We start from the raw sequence: 18,109 nt of genomic DNA on the forward strand, positions 1-18,109 counted from the left end.
TCAAGAATGGGCCGGTCGGACCAATGTCGCACTCCGTCGTTGCCAATAATACTATCAATTCGGGCTCTACCTCCCTCAGTCCGAACAAGGCTGGCAAGGGTGCGGCCTGGTCTCTCCCCCTCACCATGCTTACGGGCAGCAATAGGGCGAGCAAGGTATCTTATCTCGCTTTGGGCGAGGGACTCAAAGTTGTCTAGTTCAGCTCTAATCTGCGCCAGTTTGGGTGGGGAGGGGGTGGCCGCATACTCGCGCTCCAGCTCCCCAAGTCTGGACTTCTGATATCTTTCAGGACCCCAGCCTCCCTGGAGATACACATGCCCCTAATAAAAACCTTAAAGGCCTCCCATCTCACCCCGTCCCTTGTATCATGGTGTTTGTTGTAATCAAAAAACGAGGTAATATCTGCAAGGATGTCAGCCTTAAAGACTATATTGTGTAGTGCGTCAGACTTAAACCTCCAGTTAGAGTGCTGAGGGAGGGCCGGGTGCAAGGCAATGTCCAAGGTGATCGGGGAGTGATCAGAGAATGTGCGAGGGAGAATCCGAGTGGTGAGAGTTTTGCCCATGAGCCCAGCAGAGAGAAGGAAGAGATCAATCCTGGAGTGGCTATCGTGGACAGAGGAGTAGAATGTAAACTCCTTCAACATTGGATGAAGTACCCTCCAGGCATCCACGAGACCAGCAGAGAGCATATGTGCATGGAGGCAGCGAGCGGCCCTGGACAATGTTCTGGGTGCCGCAACGGATCTGTCAAGGTCGGCGTCGAGGATGAGATACATGTCCCCACCCCAAATGATGGGAACCCCAACATAGGCAAGGAGAATGTCGAGGATGTGGTCGGAAAAAATCGGGTGCATCAATGCATGGGGCGTATGTGTTGACCAGAAGGCACTCCATGTTGGCAAGGAAACAGTGTAGGATCACATATCTACCCTGGACATCTATATGGCTGGTGCGGAGGGAGAACTCCAAGGACTTGTGAATCAAGGTGAGGACACCTCTGAATTGTGAGGAGAACGAAGTGTAATATCTGTTGGGGCCCCATGACGGGGCAAGAGAGGACGATAATGGAGCGAGGGCGTGGGTTTCTTGTAATAAAAGTACTTTGACCCCGTGCCTCTGGACATAAGCCATGACCTTGCATGCCTTTGTGTAGTTGCTGAGCCCTCTGATATTCCAGGACATTAGTATAGCCATTCAGTAACTATTTAGGGGGGATCCGAGTAATGCGTGTCATACCTTGTCAAGTGAGCGTAGGTCACTTCTACAGCAACCAAATGTGTAATACCAAAGGCTGCCGCTATCTTGCCATTTTTGTTTTTATAACATCCCACAACAACCCCTCCCTCACTGCCACCCCCAACATAGCAGTGCCCAAGGACCCACCCAGAGTCACATGGCTTTTGCGCCCAGCCCAACGGGGATGGACCAGTCCCCAAACCAAACAGGGGAACAGCCACTGAACTAAAGAAGCCAAACAAGGCATTGCAACTGCAGCAGGGGTAGCTGCTGCCGTGAGCCCGGTTAAGATAGTTGAACGGTGGAGTGCACCAAATAGCGTACAGCGGTGCCTAAGTTGAGTTCTTAGAGGAGACTACACAGTAGGATATAGTGAGCAGGGGCTGCAGGAAAAGGATCCAATTACAGGTACCATATTCAGTAAACCATACAGCAATGTCCCCTGATGCACTTCATGAAATTTCACCATGAGTTACGACTGTAGGAGATTACACGAGGAAAAGGCTAAATGAGATTACAAGGAAATTGCAAATAACAGGTGCGGTAGTAGTACCGCAATGCCACAAGTAACCGGTGCATGACAGGCCGGCTCAGCCCTCCTCAACTGGATCACCCTCGGGGCCTGGAACAGGAATATGTGACTCAATATATTTCACCGCCTCTTCAGGGACAGTGACAAAGTACAGTTTGTTACGGTGGGTGAGCTTCAGCCTAGCAGGGAATAACATGGCATATTCCACCCTCCTCTCTCTGAGCATTTTTTTCACACCGTTGAATTGCCTGCGCTCCAATTGAACATTAACAGAGAAGTCAGGGAAGATGCGGAGAACCTGGGACTCAAGTCTCAGTTCTCCTCTTTCACGGGCCAGCCGTAGGATGTGGTCTCTATCTCTAAAGCTGAGAACCTTGGCTATAATCGGTCTAGGGAAGTCGCCCGGCTTGGGGTGAGGGGCCAGTGAGCGATGGGTGCGCTCGATGGTAAAGAACGGGGAGAGTTGTGGATCCCCCAGAAGATCCCTCAGAAGGGTCTCGACTGCAGGCTCCATTTTGCCCTTAAGGGCCGTCTTGGGAACCCCTACGATGCAAATATTATTCCTGCGGGATCTGGACTCCAAATCATCGCACTTCGCCTTGACCTGCTTCATATCTCGCACCACGTCATAGACCGTATTCTGGAGCACATGCACCTCTTCCTCGGTGGCACCAATCCTGGTCTCGGCTAGAACCAGCCTAGTGCCATGCTGGTCCAGTTTGGTGCGCAGGGAGGCTACATTGGCATTTATATCATCTAATTTTTCGTGAAGTGACGCAAAGTTCTTGGCCATAGACTCCATGATTGATGTGAGTTCGGGCTGAGGAGGACATGCGGATGCATCCGTTTCGTCCTGCAGAAGGGCAGCCCCAGCTTGGTCCTGCTTGGCTAGGGCTTTGGCAAACTTGTCCATTGCTCCAGCCTTGTTTGCCCCACATGCTTTGCCGGACATCTTAGGGGGCACCTTGATAAGAACAGCAAGCGCTTCATTGAAAGGCAGCAATGGGGGCCAGGGGGTTTAGAAAGGATGAGGGCCCGTAGTCAGTGATGGGTCGGTATCTGCCTGGGAGGAAGAAGCAAATGTCCACCCCAAACTGATGTGCTCTGGGGGTATGAGCCCACTTCCAAGGGGCGAGCCAAGAATCAGGGTGGGAGTATGGTCCGACGGGGACAGCACTCAGTAGCGCCCGACCCTGAGCCAGGGGGGTCAGGCAGAGGGGGGCAAGTCTTGAAGAGCAGCGTGGTGCGTGGGTAATAGGCACGTAGATTGAGGAGATGAAGGCAGTGCAGGGCGGCACCAGCAAAAGGAGAGCAGTCGCAGGGGAGCCTGGTTAGCCTGGGGGACGATTACATTTTCATGAAAAGAACAGGCGAAGGCCAGGGATAAGGCAGAGCAGATGGGCGCAGGGCACTGTAGCCAGTTAATACCCACTCCTCGCCTTGGGGCCCAACAGACCGCAGAGTGGGTGCACATCCAGTCCAAAGCAGGCTTCCGAATTGCAAAGGTAATATCCAGGACCCCAGCGGGAGCCAGCGACGGGGAGGCCTCGGCACAGCCACCCGCCCCAGCCGCCGCAGGAGAGCTGTGTAGCGGGCGGCGGAGCCGGTGTGCTCTGATGGTATCAGTGCAGGGGGCGCTCCAACGGCCCCCGCAGTGTCCCGGAGTTCTCTATGCCCGCACGGGGCCTGTACCGTCGCACCCACCCAAGGGCAGGGGGTGGGCGGCGAGAGATCCGCGACAGCGCGGGGCCGGCCCACTCCACTGGGGGAGCGGGATGCAGATGAAAGCGCCGCCGACACGGGGAGGGCCCAGTGCAGCCCCGGCCCGAGCCGCAACGTGGGACCAGGAAGAACGGTCGGAGAGGCCGCAAGACGGAGTCCACAGGAGGAGGTAGTGCGGGGGCCGCTCCGGCAGGCCCCACCACGTCCCAGCGCGTCCTCACCCCCGGGCAGGAGCGGACGGAGACAGGAGCCGCGCCAGGAGATTCCGAGATCCGATGCTCCCCGAGGGGGGAGCGGGCCGCAGCTGAAAGCGCCGCACAGGAGCCGCCAGCAGTGTAGTCCCGGGATGGAGGGCGGACAAGGGGGGCGATGTCAGAGCCCCAGGCTGGCACGCCCAAGCCACAGGCAAGCAACCCTCGCGGCCGATTGGGGGGGATGGGCCTCAGATGATGTAGCGCGGCCCGCAGGCCTCCAACGGCGGCAGAGTGACCTCCGAGGTCCGTTTTCGCCCGAAAACCGGGCAGGATGCAGCAGAGGCGGTGGGCAGTAGAATGCCTGTAGTCTCGGCTCCCGCAAGCACAAAGCACCGCTGATCGTAGCGGATATGTAGCACACGGGCCACGGAGCTTATAAGCTAAGCGGCCATCTTGCTGGCTGCTCAACAGCGCCCCCAAGGGATTATATATTTTTTTAACCCACCTTGGACCTAGCTACCTGAACTAGTCCCAGCTCTAAAACTAATCTAGAACCTCTACACTAGCCGATACTATCCATTTTGTTCCCCTTCTTTCCCTGAAGACAAGGTTGACTATTTGATCCCCACTGTGGATCAACACAAGAGTACATGTATGCATGAATACTGTAGAAATGGTGTAGGTGACCACACAAAAATGTGTGAACACTGCTACTTTGTCTTTGGGGTGTGTCTCTATAAAACTGTGAATATGATGTAATATCTCACAAACAGTACTAACACACCCTTGATTTATACGCTGTGATGTGGTTTAGTACTATGTTAAGACATTATATTCATACCTTGTTCATTTGTTGAAATATTAATGTACTAGATGTAAATCCAGCCAGAGGACTGGACTTGCTAAATAAAAGCAGCTTGTTTCTGAGCACAATAATGGTGTTTCAGGATGTGTGCATGGAATATAGCTCATGAGTAAAATAACCCTATTACTGGATAATTAGCTTACGTTTGAAGCACTTATTTTCAAATGACAATTAATACAACACAGCAAATATTCTAATTGAGAGAATATACAACATTTGATATGTGGTTGGAGCCCCCCATTTTGTTCTCTATTGGGAGATGGACAAAGTCTTAAACCCAGAAAAGCCAGCAAAAAAGTACAAGGGGCTACCTCATCAGGTAAAAAGTGTTTTCTACTTAGCACTGTGTAAACGGCTTCTGTCGGGCAAGCAGATTCTGGTAGAGTATCTTCCTGGCTTCCCCAAAACACTGACACTAGAGTTAATTCACTGAAATATTTATTTATTTTCTCCGATTCAAATTAAGGTTTTATTTAATTCAAAATTTTGTTTAGCGCTGGCCCTGCCCAGAGGATATGGAGTGCCTTTCCTGGTACAAATATTAAAACTGTGGGAGTTGAACTGTCTTCTATCAAGTAGAATTTAATGTTCATGCAAGTCGAAGGCTGCTGATAAATCCAGCAGCATCAGCAGCCCCGACTTACTTTTCTCCAGTTTAGAAAACATGAAGGTCTGTAGATCTAAAAGAGCACTCTCAGTGCCATGGTGGCTTCTAAACCCTGATTGTTTGACATGTACTATACCGGCCATCTGTTCATGAGCCTGTAATTGGATGGTTGCTGCCTTGTCTATAAGTTTAAGGAGGAATATGGTATTGGTAATCGGTCTTCGATTAGCTGGCTCGGTAGGATCTAGTCCTGCTTTCTTTAATAGGGGAGAGACTGCAAAATTCGAGACTGCAAAATTCTTTATCAACTGGGGAGATAACACCTAACCGAAACGAAGCATTAGCAAATCTACAAAGAAAGGGAGCAAACAATTCCTTGTATTCTAGGATGCGTTTAGAAGGAAGCGGCACACCCGAGCAATTTGTAGGATGCATCATTTTAAGAATATTTATAATTTCATCAACGGTAGATTCCCTAAAGGTAAAAACTGTTGCTAAACCGGATGAGGTAGCAATTTTGGGTATACAAACCGGCTGAGTGTTTGTCGGATTAGTACCTGAATGTGCTCATACATTCCAGTTAGAGCAAAATGAGTCTAGTAAAGGTTGTCCCCAGTTTACTTCTGTGGTTCCATGTCCGGAGCTATGCACTAGCTGTTTGGTGTTAATGATTGTTCACCCCATGTTTCTGCCGCAGATACAGTTAACCCTCTGTATGGGTTCACTGGACCATTCACAGGCTTACTGTGTATTGGACATTCTTGGGCAGTGCCCCCTTACAGGTGTGATGGGGGCTGTCACAAGGGTAGGTATTGGATAATGGAAGTGGGCATAGTCCACTAATGTATGTCATTTACTATATAGCAAGTTTTTGTAACATTTCCAGCAGAGCTTTTCTGCCACCCTTGCTTAATTGTTTGATTAATAACCCTGCTCTTTGTCTTCCGGCGGTGGTTTTGCAGGGTTCACACATGCTCTGTGCTTGGATAAGTCTGCATGTAATTTCCAGCTAGTCAAGACAATGGGGGGGGGGGGGTCTTCCCAGGATCAACTTGCTTACCCAGGGTCTTAGGGTGGAGCTTGAGATGCTCTTTATAGTCTGATCACTTTCCTGCTCTAGGGTACTGATTCCTAAAACACCACCTCCACCTCAAAAGCAAATGTAGGCTCCCTGGCCTCTGCTGAGAGTACACCATATTGCTGTTGCCTAACTTAGTTTCCGACCTGCTTCATTGGAAAAACTTTGCAATGTCTGTCTAGAAAGGTTGTGCTGGCCCATGATGGGGCCATGTGTGTAGGGTTATGTTGGATTAGAGCGGTATGGCCAAGGTTACTTGGGGTCCGCCACCATACGGCCTGCTCTGTCCTGGATGTTTTCTGCCCCCTCACCCTGGACGTTCACTGCCACAGTCCGTCCTAGTCTGTGTCCACATGGGTTCTCACTGTGTACCCTGTGACCCTTAGGTTGTGAGGAATTTGTATTTTTTAAATGTACCCGCAACAAGCGCACTCGCTTGAAGGAACGGTTTATATGGATTTGTGCAAAATGGGCGCACAAAGGTATGTTTGGGTCGTGCAAGCCAATGCAGGAGTTACTAAAATACACTGGCGAAATGAAGCATTGTATTGCTGGCCTTTGTAGTGAACTCCTGTGAAAGAGGGGAACAACTGAATTTGTGGGACTAGCCAATGGGTGATACCCCTAATAGTGTTATGGTAGTGCCTAAGGGGGTGGGGTCTGGGTTGTTCCCATTCCTTTGGTGGTGGTGTTCATACTCTGACTGTAACATTGCTTTAGGTTGCAAACCCAGAGATGGTGGTCTAGGGATCTCTGCATACCTCCCTGCATCCAAAAGCTTAGGGTGGCACCTGGCCACGTTGTCAACCCACTGTGGGTTCCCAAGAGAAGGCAGAGTGCTTCGTCATACAGGGTAGATGAACACTCTAGAAACAACTGTATAAAGAACCCTTCCATAAAGCAGACCTTGTTCTGTCAAAAATAAACCGGCACAATATGCCAAAAATGTCACATCACATGTATGCTTTTTGTGACCAGCTCAGCTGGTATCTACTCTGAGGGCCAATGTCCTCCCCCAGCTATTGGAGGAAGTGCTTGGTATGGGGAGGCTTTCCTGACCACACCACGTAGTCTGCATTACAGAGGAGGGGATAGTCAAATTATGGTAATTGGAGTCTGCTTCCCCAGCAGAAGGAGGCAACCCTACACTTGGGGAGATGGAAACATTCTCTGGTACCTGCCACACAAACGCATCTCCCTAGTATTTCAGCACCCAGGACTCCAGTTTGGAAGCCATATTGAGATTTGATCGGCTCCCAGGGTGTCATGTGACATACCACACCCCTTGGTGTTGAGTCTCCCTTGGGTGCCTACAGTTAAGGGCCGTAAGCAGCAATGTGCAAACCTCTGTTTCGGCTTGCTAGGAGTAGAGCCTAGGGACAGAATCCCTGCTTGTGCCTGGACTTTGTGCTCACCCTTTACCCGGCTCCTGCTCTGCTTGGGGATCCTACAACCCAGTTACTCTGTTTAATGCTGCGCTGCTGCTACCGCTAAGAACCAAGGAACATCTCAGTTCTGAGCCTGTTAACTGTCTTTTGGTTACTGATACACCATTTAAGTCCAACTTTGAACTTAAACCTGCTCCTTTCAAGCCAACCTTTCCTGCATTTCCTTTGCGCTCACCCACCTACCCTCTCGCTCTTTGGGTGCATCTTTGCTTCACTGTCATCACTTACCTTCTGCACCTTTTCTTTGATCCATCCTTCCTTGTACTTATGCTTGTCCCCCGTCTCTCATGGCATTCAGCCACAACTCTGTCCAACTTCTCTCTCACTCTTCCTCCCCTTTTCCATTTCCCTCCTCTCCCCTGCACACGCACGCCTAAAACCTGATGCTCCCCTTCTACCAGGATCTCCAACCTCATGCATCACTCCCCCCAGCCGAGCACACAACAGCTGCTCCTCTCCCCACCTATTATCACTCTTCACTTGGCCTTTGCAATGCACAGTCCCTCTGCAGGAAGTAACCCTACATCACTGACCACTTTGACTCTTATTACCTACAACTTTTACTTCTTGCTATCACAGAAACTTGGATCTCCCTTCATGACTCTGCTGCTCTAGTAGCTCTCCACATGGAGACTGCAACCTTCTCCCCACTCTGTGACCTGTTGGGAAGGGCTGTGGCGTTGTGTTCCTTTTACTCCTCTGACATCCGCTGTTTTAAATATGCCACTATTTAACTCCTCCATCCTACTCATCTCACTGTTCTATCTCAGTCTCAACCCCTGATCCTCTCCACCTTGCCTGACCTAAACCTTCTCCTTGACTCATTTCCCACCTATGTCACATTGTCATGCTGGGGGGCTTTAACCTTCCCAAGCACTCTGGAGCCACCCGCCTTGATCTAGACTATTTCCCGTCTGACTGTCAAGTTAGGACCCATCACAGGTCCCTGACTGGGGACTCTTCTCCCGAGAGCACTGCCACCAAAAATAAATAATACTTTTGTCCTTTTTACATAATGACTACGGAGTTCTTGTGCCCACAAAGACTGCGTATCATGTGTATAACGTAAATCTTCACACGATCGTGTATTGGATCCAGGGACTGCTGATGTAACAATGGGGGAGGGGATGAGGAGGACTCCAGTTGTATAACAAAATTCAAGAAAACATTTCTTTTTATTTTTTTATTTTATTTTTTAAAACTGCGTTCTAGAGGCCTTGAGTGAAAAGGCAGGCGTAATACCAACCGGTTCTCTCCCAAAGGTCAATGTGAGGGGGAGGGGTGCAGTCTCCTTTTACCTTCTGCACCCTGCATCTTGCCTAAATAAGAGACCTAGTGCTGTTGAACCAGAACAATTTACTCCTACCTTGGGACGACGGTCCATAGGCCAGGCAATTGCCTGACGGCAACGTTCCATAATGGACACACCAAACTACATATAGCAAGTCCTGACCCGGGCAGCACAAGGAAATTCAAAATACATGTTGTCAAAACTAAGGTCAAAAGCCAGGAGAATCAATAGAAAGAAAATCTACTCATTTGTGCTGGATTTGGAATACATGTGCTGACAACAGTTTTCTCACAGAATAACCGCAATGATCGCTGACTTCCACACTGCCCTGTTCCCTATTGGCTGAGCATCAAAAGTGTTGCGAGGTCATGTTTGACATAACGATGGAACATATCCTGTCAGTATTGGTAGTTCTGAGTTGGCACTGTTGCCTGAAGCACCATGGCAACTGCCATTTACCTCAGAGCCGCAGCCTGGGTTTTCTTTGCCCGTGCTCACAAACAATGATTGACCGACTACTCCCCTGCCCCCGCCCCCCCCGCCCCCCCCCCGACCCACCCCTCCAATGACCAACCTACCCACTCATTTGGGAACTATCCTAACCATATCTTTCTCTCTACGTCACTCTCTGACCTCCTTGGCATCTGATCACACCATTGTTCACTATAATGTCTTGGTCCCTAAATCCTCTACTCTTCTACCCTCTTCAGTGACCAAGAGGAAATTTAAGGAGGGCTCTTTCCCTTTACCTTGATGCGAGGGTCTCTCTCCTGTCCCTTCCCCCTATTCATACCTCTTCCATTGACCATGCCTTTTCTGACGCTATGCACTTCTAACTCCCTTTGACCAACACTATCCTGCATGCGTGTTCGCGGTTCTTGCTGGCCGTCCTCAGCCTTGGATTACCTCCAAGATCCATATCCTAAAAACAAACGTGTGCCGTGACCTATGATGCTGGTGGAAATCATGAACACCCCCACCACTGTACTTGTAAATTGCAAAAATTCCCTTCTTAACAAACCTCATCTCCTCATTTGGCAATCGGCTCCGCAAACTTTAAACTACCCTTCAAGATATGCACACACCTCCTAAGCCAAAATCCTTTGCCTTGTTCCTCTCTGTTAATGACTGCTCACTACTTTTCCTCTATAATCTATAAAATGCAAGACTTGCAGCTTTGCAGTACCCTCCTTCTGTCCACCACATCTCACCCAGACACCTTGTATTGACTACTTTAAAAAAAAAACATTTTTATTAATTCTAACAAACAACCAAAAAGAACCAGACGGTGAACAACAATTATACATTTCAACTCTCATGTACAGTTGTGTCTACCACCTCCCCATACCCCCCACCCCCCTTAACTTGAGCCTACCTCCCTTCGCTGCCTTCAACCAATCCCATCTGGGGAAGCCCCTTCCTCTGCTCCGCCCAAGGAACCATGATCTTCTAGGCACGTCTGGGCTGATCCGGACAGTGTAGATACTAAGTGCCTCCAGCCTCTCAATGTCTCCGCTTCATCTCCTCCTCTATTAACTGCTTTGCTCCACACCACTGTTTCCGCATTAGCCCATTTCTGAAGGTCGTGCCACCAAACTTCCACTTTTGGTCTGTTTTTTGCTTTCCAGCTCATGGCATGCATTGACTACTTCTCCCCTACCGAATTAGCGCACATCATTCACTGCATTCCTATTGACACAATTGCTCTAAGAATACTTGGTCTCAGTCACCTGCCCATATCTCTCTGAGCTCCTTAACTTCTCTTTCCCTTCTGCACTTGTCCCTGCTTTCTTCACATCTGCAATGGTCTTGCCTCTTTTGATGAAACCCTCTGCTGGGCCAAACCTCCAAGCTAATTCTTGCCTGATTTCAGTCTTGGCGGATGGCTAAGAGGCAACGTGCTTGGTTGGAAGCAAGTTGAGCAGCATGGGTATTGATTCTCTGTCCAGCGCTTAGTCTGAACTCCGGCATGAAGCGTGATATAAAAGGTAACTTTTGTTTGAGTGGTTTTCAACTGCATCACTAAGTACTGTGAATGGCCTTTGAGAGCAACTTCAATCTGGCTTCCATAGTAAACACTCCACTCAGTCTTCATTCAAGAATGTCTCCAACTTTCTCTTTGCTTGCCACTCCAAACTATCTTGTATACTCCTCCTTTTGACCTCTTTGCCGCTTTCGATTCTACCAACAACTCCTCACTCTCCAGGACTTTTGATTATGCAAATCTGCTCTTGCCTGTATTGCTGCCTTTCCTGAAAGATTGCTCCTGGAACTTGGAAACCTTAATATGCCACTCCCCCTGGTCTGTGACGCCAATGGGTCAATCTTTGGACCGCTGCTCTTCACCCTTTTATCTCTGTCCTACTAAGACTAATCCTTTGGCTATACTCGCTTTGCTGGTGATACTTGAACCTTTTTCTCTTTTCTAACCTTGTTGGAACTGATTCCCAACTCTCTCACTGTAATCTGTCACTGGATTGCTCTCCTCCGAGCTCTTCAAAAATTGAATTCTTCTAGCTCCTTTTTATCAATGCTATCCCTCCCATCCATCCATCTCCTTCCTGCCTGATCCTCTTGCACTCTTGTTTAAGGATCGTAACCATGTGGTCCTTATTGATACAACATTGGATTCCAACATTCATTACCACTGCCACTTCATTAACTTTGACAGCATTCAGAAAATGTGTCCCTTTTTTATTCCCCACTCTACAAAAGCGCTCATCTTCACCCTCATGCTCAACAAACTTGATAATCGATTGTGCATACCCCTTATTCTTTCTCTCTATTCCTTCATCCCTTTGGACAAAACCCTCAAATTAACTACCTGCACTCTTCACAACCCACTCAAATTCTCACTTGTAGCTACCGACACCATGCTGATTGGCTATTAATGAACACCTGCTTCCCTTTTAACTTCCCTCTCCCAGACTACAAAGCTCTCCTTTCAGACATTACCGAAGCAGGAAAGGTTATTGGCACTCTCCCTTGAGGTCTGAGCCCTTGACATGGGATTACAAACTGTTTACATAGACAAACCTCCCAGGGTAACAGACCTCTCGATCTCTGGGAAGGCTAACTTATTACAAATGCCAAATTCCATTGTAGGAAAAAGAAGCCAGTGAGGGGGGTGGCTTTTGGTTTGAAAAGGTGATGAGGACCGGGCATTGCGGACACACAGTAACTTAAAATTGATACTTTCTTGTGACAACCGCTACAGTGAAAGGGACCAGGAGATAATCCGGAGGCTAGAGGGAAGCCAATTTGAACTCTTAATTAGTTGTAACCACTGGATCAGTCCTGACACATAAGTAAAGCTTTACTCCATCCTCGTTTATTATTCCTCCTGCCCCCACACTGTAAAGACTTGGCCTATCTTGGTGTCCCGTCTGTTAATTGGACCCCTGTCGAGGATAAGACACCTTATGTTTGTCTCTAGGTGAGATGCTGCTTTGGTCACATCCTGTGTGTGTTTGTGCCGTTACCACTGCACTCTGGGGTGCCCCTGACCTGGATCGTTTTGGGGTGGGTTGGGGTATATTTGAACAAGTTTATCTTTCGGTCTCGTTGTAGAGTGGATGGTACTGCCATGATTTCTTCCGACATTAATCTGTATTCGTTCATATTTTTCAGAACTCTAACCTTGTCCTCCAAGCTGATCGCTCACTGATCGACCGCACAAGGCGTGATGAGCCCACTGGGGAGGTGCTCTCGCTTGTGGGGAAGCTGGAAGGCACCCGTATGGGGGACAAGGCCCAGAGGACCAAGCCCCAAATGCAGGAAGAAAGACGTGCAAAGTAAGTGTGTGTTGCTAACCTTAACACCATGTTTAGGCCCAAGGACCACATACTACAACTGCTGGGCTGTTAAGAAGGCTGTGCCAGGCAACAAACGCCCTTATGTACTGAGTGTTTGTGGTACTTTGTGCCACTATTGGAGTAAGATATATTGGTCTGCGACTTTTGAGTCCTGCAACTGGTACTAGACTCAATTATGTATTTTTGGTCTTTTAATTCTCCTTCACTCAGGAACTGTTACTTTGGAAAATCAGAGCAAAACTCCCATTATCTTTTGGCAGGTTTTTCTGTGCTTTAATGAGGAGTTGATGAGTGCCGATGGGTCTGGGTGAATTCTTTTTCTTGTTGGCAGCTATCTCATAAAACTAACTCATTTGCCATTAACTTTGGTAGTGTCTGGTGAGATCTCATGGATGCTTCTACAGCAACCTCTGTTTTCTGCCTTTTTGTTAGGAGGCGGAAGAGAGACGAAGACAGGCATGACATGAATAAGATGAAAGGCTTCACCCTCTTGTCGGAAGGGATTGACGAAATGGTGGGAATCATTTACAAACCAAAAACCAAGGAGACTCGTGAGACCTATGAGGTGCTGCTGAGCTTCATCCAGGCAGCTCTTGGCGACCAGGTGAGCATTGGTCTGGTGACCAGTGGAAGCACAGAGGTGATGTGGCAGATCATGCAAACAACATACTAGCCTGAAGGAGCAAGATGCTGACTTCAGAGTTTCAAAGTCTTTGGTATCGCCCCCCCCACGCCCCAATGTTCTTTTTGGTACCTTTCTCATTTGCAAAACATGGGCTACTTGGTATTTTTCTTGCTTTCTTTGAAAATTGTGTAAAAGCACACACCATTTCCTGCCAACCCCACTTGTTTAGCCGCTCAGACATCTGTCCTTGACACTCCTTTCCACATGTTTCTGAAAGCATACCTGAACTACCACAACCCTACTCCTAATTTTAGTGCCCCGCACATGTAAAGTTTGCCTCAACCAAGTACTCCTCTCTTTTCTCCAGCATGGGGTCTGGCATGGATTCACATGCTCATGAATATTCCCCGTCGTCAGGCTGGGAATCCTCGGTAAAGGGAAAATCAGTTGTAGTTTTGTTGATGAACTGTCTTTCTCCTAACAACCAATCACTGGTCTCTGGGTCATACTGCCCCCAGCCAATGACTGCCCTCTACCTTAGCCCCTCCTCTGGCAGCCATCTTCAGATTTTTCGTGCTATAGCTCTCGAGCTTTTACTGCGCTTTGCGATTATTATATTTGTGTTTTTTTTTTTTCAAAGAGTTTAATCTAATTTCTTCGGTCAATCGAGCCTCAAGCTCCACAGTTTCTACTTCCGATCAACGGGGACCCGTTTCGGAATTTTCTACGCCCCTCCAGGGCGAAGTTCTCGTCGAGTTTCACTTCTTGGAGGATTCCGGAAGATCGTTGAGGCCTACGTCGTGTGGACATGGCCCAGGACAAAGGTAAAGCGACTCCCGGATCCAAGCTGTTCAGGAGCTGCCCCGGATGCGGATTGCAGAACGTTTTCAAGGAGGATGAGCATTGCAGATGCCTCTACTGCCTTCACGAAGACAAAACACACATGGAGAAGGACTGTGCGTTTTGCAAGAACATGTCGGAACGGTCTATGAAGGATCAGCGTATCCACCTCACCAACTGGCTGGAAGGGAAGAGCCCAGCAGTAGGTGAGAAGAAGTGGAGCGGTCTTCTAAGGTGAAGGCCGTGTGCGAGCCCAAGTCACGAAGGTCCTGAATTACCAGGCTAAGGCCTCTATCGAGAGAGTCGTGGTGGCCCTGGTGAAGCCTGTAAAGGCTACCCCAGTGGAGGCGACCGTGGGGCCTAGAGTTTCCCTGCCACAGGGAATCCTCTTTTCAGCCCATCGATAAGACCCCCATGAAAGCCCGGGTGGGAAAAGGGGGGTGGGGCAGCGGTGGCCATCACGGACACACACAGATACAGCTTCTGAAGAGGAGCTGGCTGGAGTCGCGAAGATTCAGAACAAGAAGTTAGAGGAGGTCCGGTCCCACGGAAGGGATCCCGACGAGGCGGACGAAGAAAGCGACGGTGGTGCCGACGAGGAACCCGTCGAGGCGGAGGATTCCACTCCCCAGCCGGTGCCTGGGCCACAAGACAACTCGGGAGCAATCCTGATGGCGCTCCAGGCCTTGGGTATAGAGATGAGGACAATGTTGCCCTTACCCCCAACAGCCGATCCAGCGGAGCCTGGACCGTCGGGAAGCCCTCCAAGCAAGCGGAATTCACTCTCTTCCAGCCTTCGCAGCCTTCATCTCCTTCTCCTGATCTGAGGGATGACACAGGAACGGAGACGGCCACGGCGGGGACAGATGACGATGGTTGTGATGACGGGATGGGCCTTCCATCACCACCTCCTCGGGCCTCCCTTGCCCGACGAAATTGGCTCCTTCCACGCCATGATCGCCAGGGCATCCGAGCTCTAACAGCTCTGCCCGAGGAACAGAACAAAGGTTTCCTCTATCAACGGCGTGAGGCCAAGAGGAAGACCGTAATCTCGGTTCCATTACTTGACGACATCTGGGACGAGGAGCTGTCGCTCCTGAAGAACCCGTCCACAACTCCTGGCAAGATAGACCGGTACGAGAAGAAGTACTGGGTCCCGGATTCCGCCCCCATGTGCCTTAGGGTACAGTCGACCCCGGATTCGGTCGTCTCTGCGGCGGCCAAGAAGAAATCGGTGGGGGAGACGGCTTCAACTTCGACCTCCATGCCAGATGGCGAGGGGAAGAAACTGGACGCCGGGTCATCTCGGCAGCGACTACAATTATTAGCGGCCAACGCCCTCGCGATTGTGGCCTACTACGACAGGGAGTTGTGGTTTAAAAACGCTCCCCTACTGGACTTCCTCCCGGACGACAAAAGGGCTGAGGCCCTGGAGATCCTACAGGAAGGCGAGGTGGCGTCGGACCATGTCATAACGGTGGCCACGGACATTGCTGACATGCCTTTCGACGGGAACAACCTGTTTGGCAAGACAGTGGACGAGTCACTGCAGGCCATCAAGGCCGACACACAGACGGCTTGGGCTTTGGGTGTTCTGCAACGACGACAGCCGCCCTTTCGGAACTCCGGAGGCAAGCAAGGTGCCTCCAAAGGATTCGGCGGCAGCTCCTCGACGTACCGCCAGGCGGCCCGCTCCTCGTCGCAGGAGGCCTACAGAGGACAAGGCAAGTCAGGAGGATCTCGTCGTCGGCAAGGCTGCTGCCAAGCAGGACTGAACTGGCCGTAGCGTTGGGCCCCAACCTCAGCACCCCGATGGGAGGCCGGCTGGCAAAGTACGTCAGCGTGTGGGAGTCCATCTCCACCGACCGATGGGTGCTGAATGCCCTGGAGTTTCTAAAGAAGTGCCCCTGCATGCCACCCGTGGCCAGGAAGGAAAACCACGTCCCTCAACTGCTGCTGGAAGTAAGGGCGATGCTGAAGAAAGGAGCCATCCAGCTCGTCCCAAAGAGACTCCAGAGCTCTGGAGTGTACTCCCGACACTTCATCGTAAGAAAGCAGACCGGCGGCTGGCGAAGAACTACATCAAGTCCCAGAAGTTCTGGATGGTCACCCTCCAACACGTGCTGGGACAGCTGGAGGAAGGCGACTTTCTGTCGTTGCTGGACTTGGAAGGATGCCTACTTTCACATCCCCATTCGAAAAGGTCATTGATAATTCCTGAGATTCGTAGTCCAAGGGCCACACTATCGGTTCAAGGCCCTTGCCTTCGGATTGAAGTCAGCGCCCAGGGTATTCACCAAGTGCCTAGCACCACTAGCAGCGCGGCTGCGCCTGCAGGGGATCCACGTCTACCCCTACCTGGACGATTGGCTAATCCGAGCAAAGACAAGAGAACTCACCGTCGTGCACACAGCGAAGACCAGCCAACTGCTCATGGATCTGGGATTCTCAATCAACTTTGCGAAATCCCACTTGGTGCCGTCGCAAGTCGCCCTGTTCCTGGGAGCCAGGCTCGACACAGTGGTGCGATTGCCTTCTCCGTCGGAGGAAAGGACAGAAGCCATCCTGGGCAAGGTGCAGCGGCTGTCGACCATGGGCGTGGTCAGGGTGAAGCCCATCAAGTCACTGCTCGGCATGATGTCCTCGTGCATCTATCTCGTGCGCCTGTGCAGGCTGCGGATGCGTCCACTGCAAGAGTTCCCCGACGCCCATTGGATGCAGGCTGCGGGCAGCTTCGAAGACAGGATCTCGCCCAACGAGACCTTCCGCCAAGCGATCCAGTGGTGGGGCACCCACACGCATCTGGTGGCGGGTATGGACTTCATCAGGAGACTGTGACGGCAGACGTCTCGCTGGAGGGATGCGGAGCGCACACTGGAGATCTCCACGCAAGAGGCCTTTGGCTCCCAGAGGAGAGGTCACTACACATCAATGTCCTGGAGCTCCGAGCCATGTTCTGGGCCCTCGGTCGTTCCTTCCGTCCCTCAAGGGCAAGGTGGTAAGGATCTTCACCGACAACACCACCATGATGTTCTACATCCGGAAGCAGGGAGGCACCAGATCCCCAGCTCTATCCAAGGAAGCCCAGTATCTGTTGCACTGGGCCGTCGCCCAAGGGATGTTTCTGGTACCCTTCCATCTGGCAGGAATAAAGAACACCATCGACGACTCGCTCAGCAGGGAGCTGCGCTCGTGCCACGAGTGGGAACTGCGTCAGGATCAAGTGGATCTACTTTTCCAACGATGGGGCAATCCCCAGATCGACCTATTTGCGACGAACACCAAGTGCCGTAGGTTCGCCAGCAGGCTTCCCAGCTGGGGAGCATGGGCGATGCCTTCTCATTCCCCTGGGACGGCCTGTTCCTGTATGCGTTCCCGCTGTTGCTGCTGCGACTCATCAACCAACTCGGACTGTCCTGGTGAAGGATGATCCTCGTTGCACCGGCGTGGCCGAGACAGATCTGGTTCCCGGACCTTCTGGACATGTTGGCGCAGCCCCCCTGACCTCCCAGTCAAACTGCCGACGGACGTGGACCTCCTTGCCAGAGAAGGAGGTGCCATCTTCCACCACGACCCAGGGTCGCTGTACTTGCAGGCCCGGCTCCTGCATCACTAGAGTTTGGAGGGTACGATATCCAGGTGGACTGCAAGGAGGTACTTTCAAAGGCCAGGGCGTCCTCAACTCTCAAGTGCTATGGACACAAATGGAAGAGGTTCTCTGTCTGGTGCCGTGCACAGAAGATTAACATCTGCGGATTACGGCCCCCCAAGTGTTGCCGTACCTGCTGTTGCTGGCCAAGGCTGGGCTAGCTCATGCCTCCATCAAGATACATCTAGCGGATGTACAGAACTCC

At 50.7% G+C, this 18,109-nt stretch overlaps 1 protein-coding gene across 1 annotated transcript in view; it reads left to right on the plus strand.

Annotated features, from left to right (window-relative positions):
* SNRNP200 (small nuclear ribonucleoprotein U5 subunit 200) overlaps positions 1-18,109 on the plus strand; it is a 983,530-nt gene that overhangs the window by 51,160 nt on the left and 914,261 nt on the right. Inside the window, exons 2-3 of the mRNA XM_069619090.1 lie at positions 12,606-12,769; positions 13,223-13,394. Coding sequence (XP_069475191.1) covers positions 12,606-12,769; positions 13,223-13,394 — 336 coding nt within the window. The remainder of the gene's footprint in view (positions 1-12,605; positions 12,770-13,222; positions 13,395-18,109) is intronic.

The sequence above is a fragment of the Ambystoma mexicanum genome, chromosome 10 (genome assembly GCF_040938575.1).
Source record: "Ambystoma mexicanum isolate Mex_15411 chromosome 10, UKY_AmexF1_1, whole genome shotgun sequence".
In the NCBI taxonomy this organism is placed as follows: Eukaryota; Metazoa; Chordata; class Amphibia; order Caudata; family Ambystomatidae; genus Ambystoma; species Ambystoma mexicanum.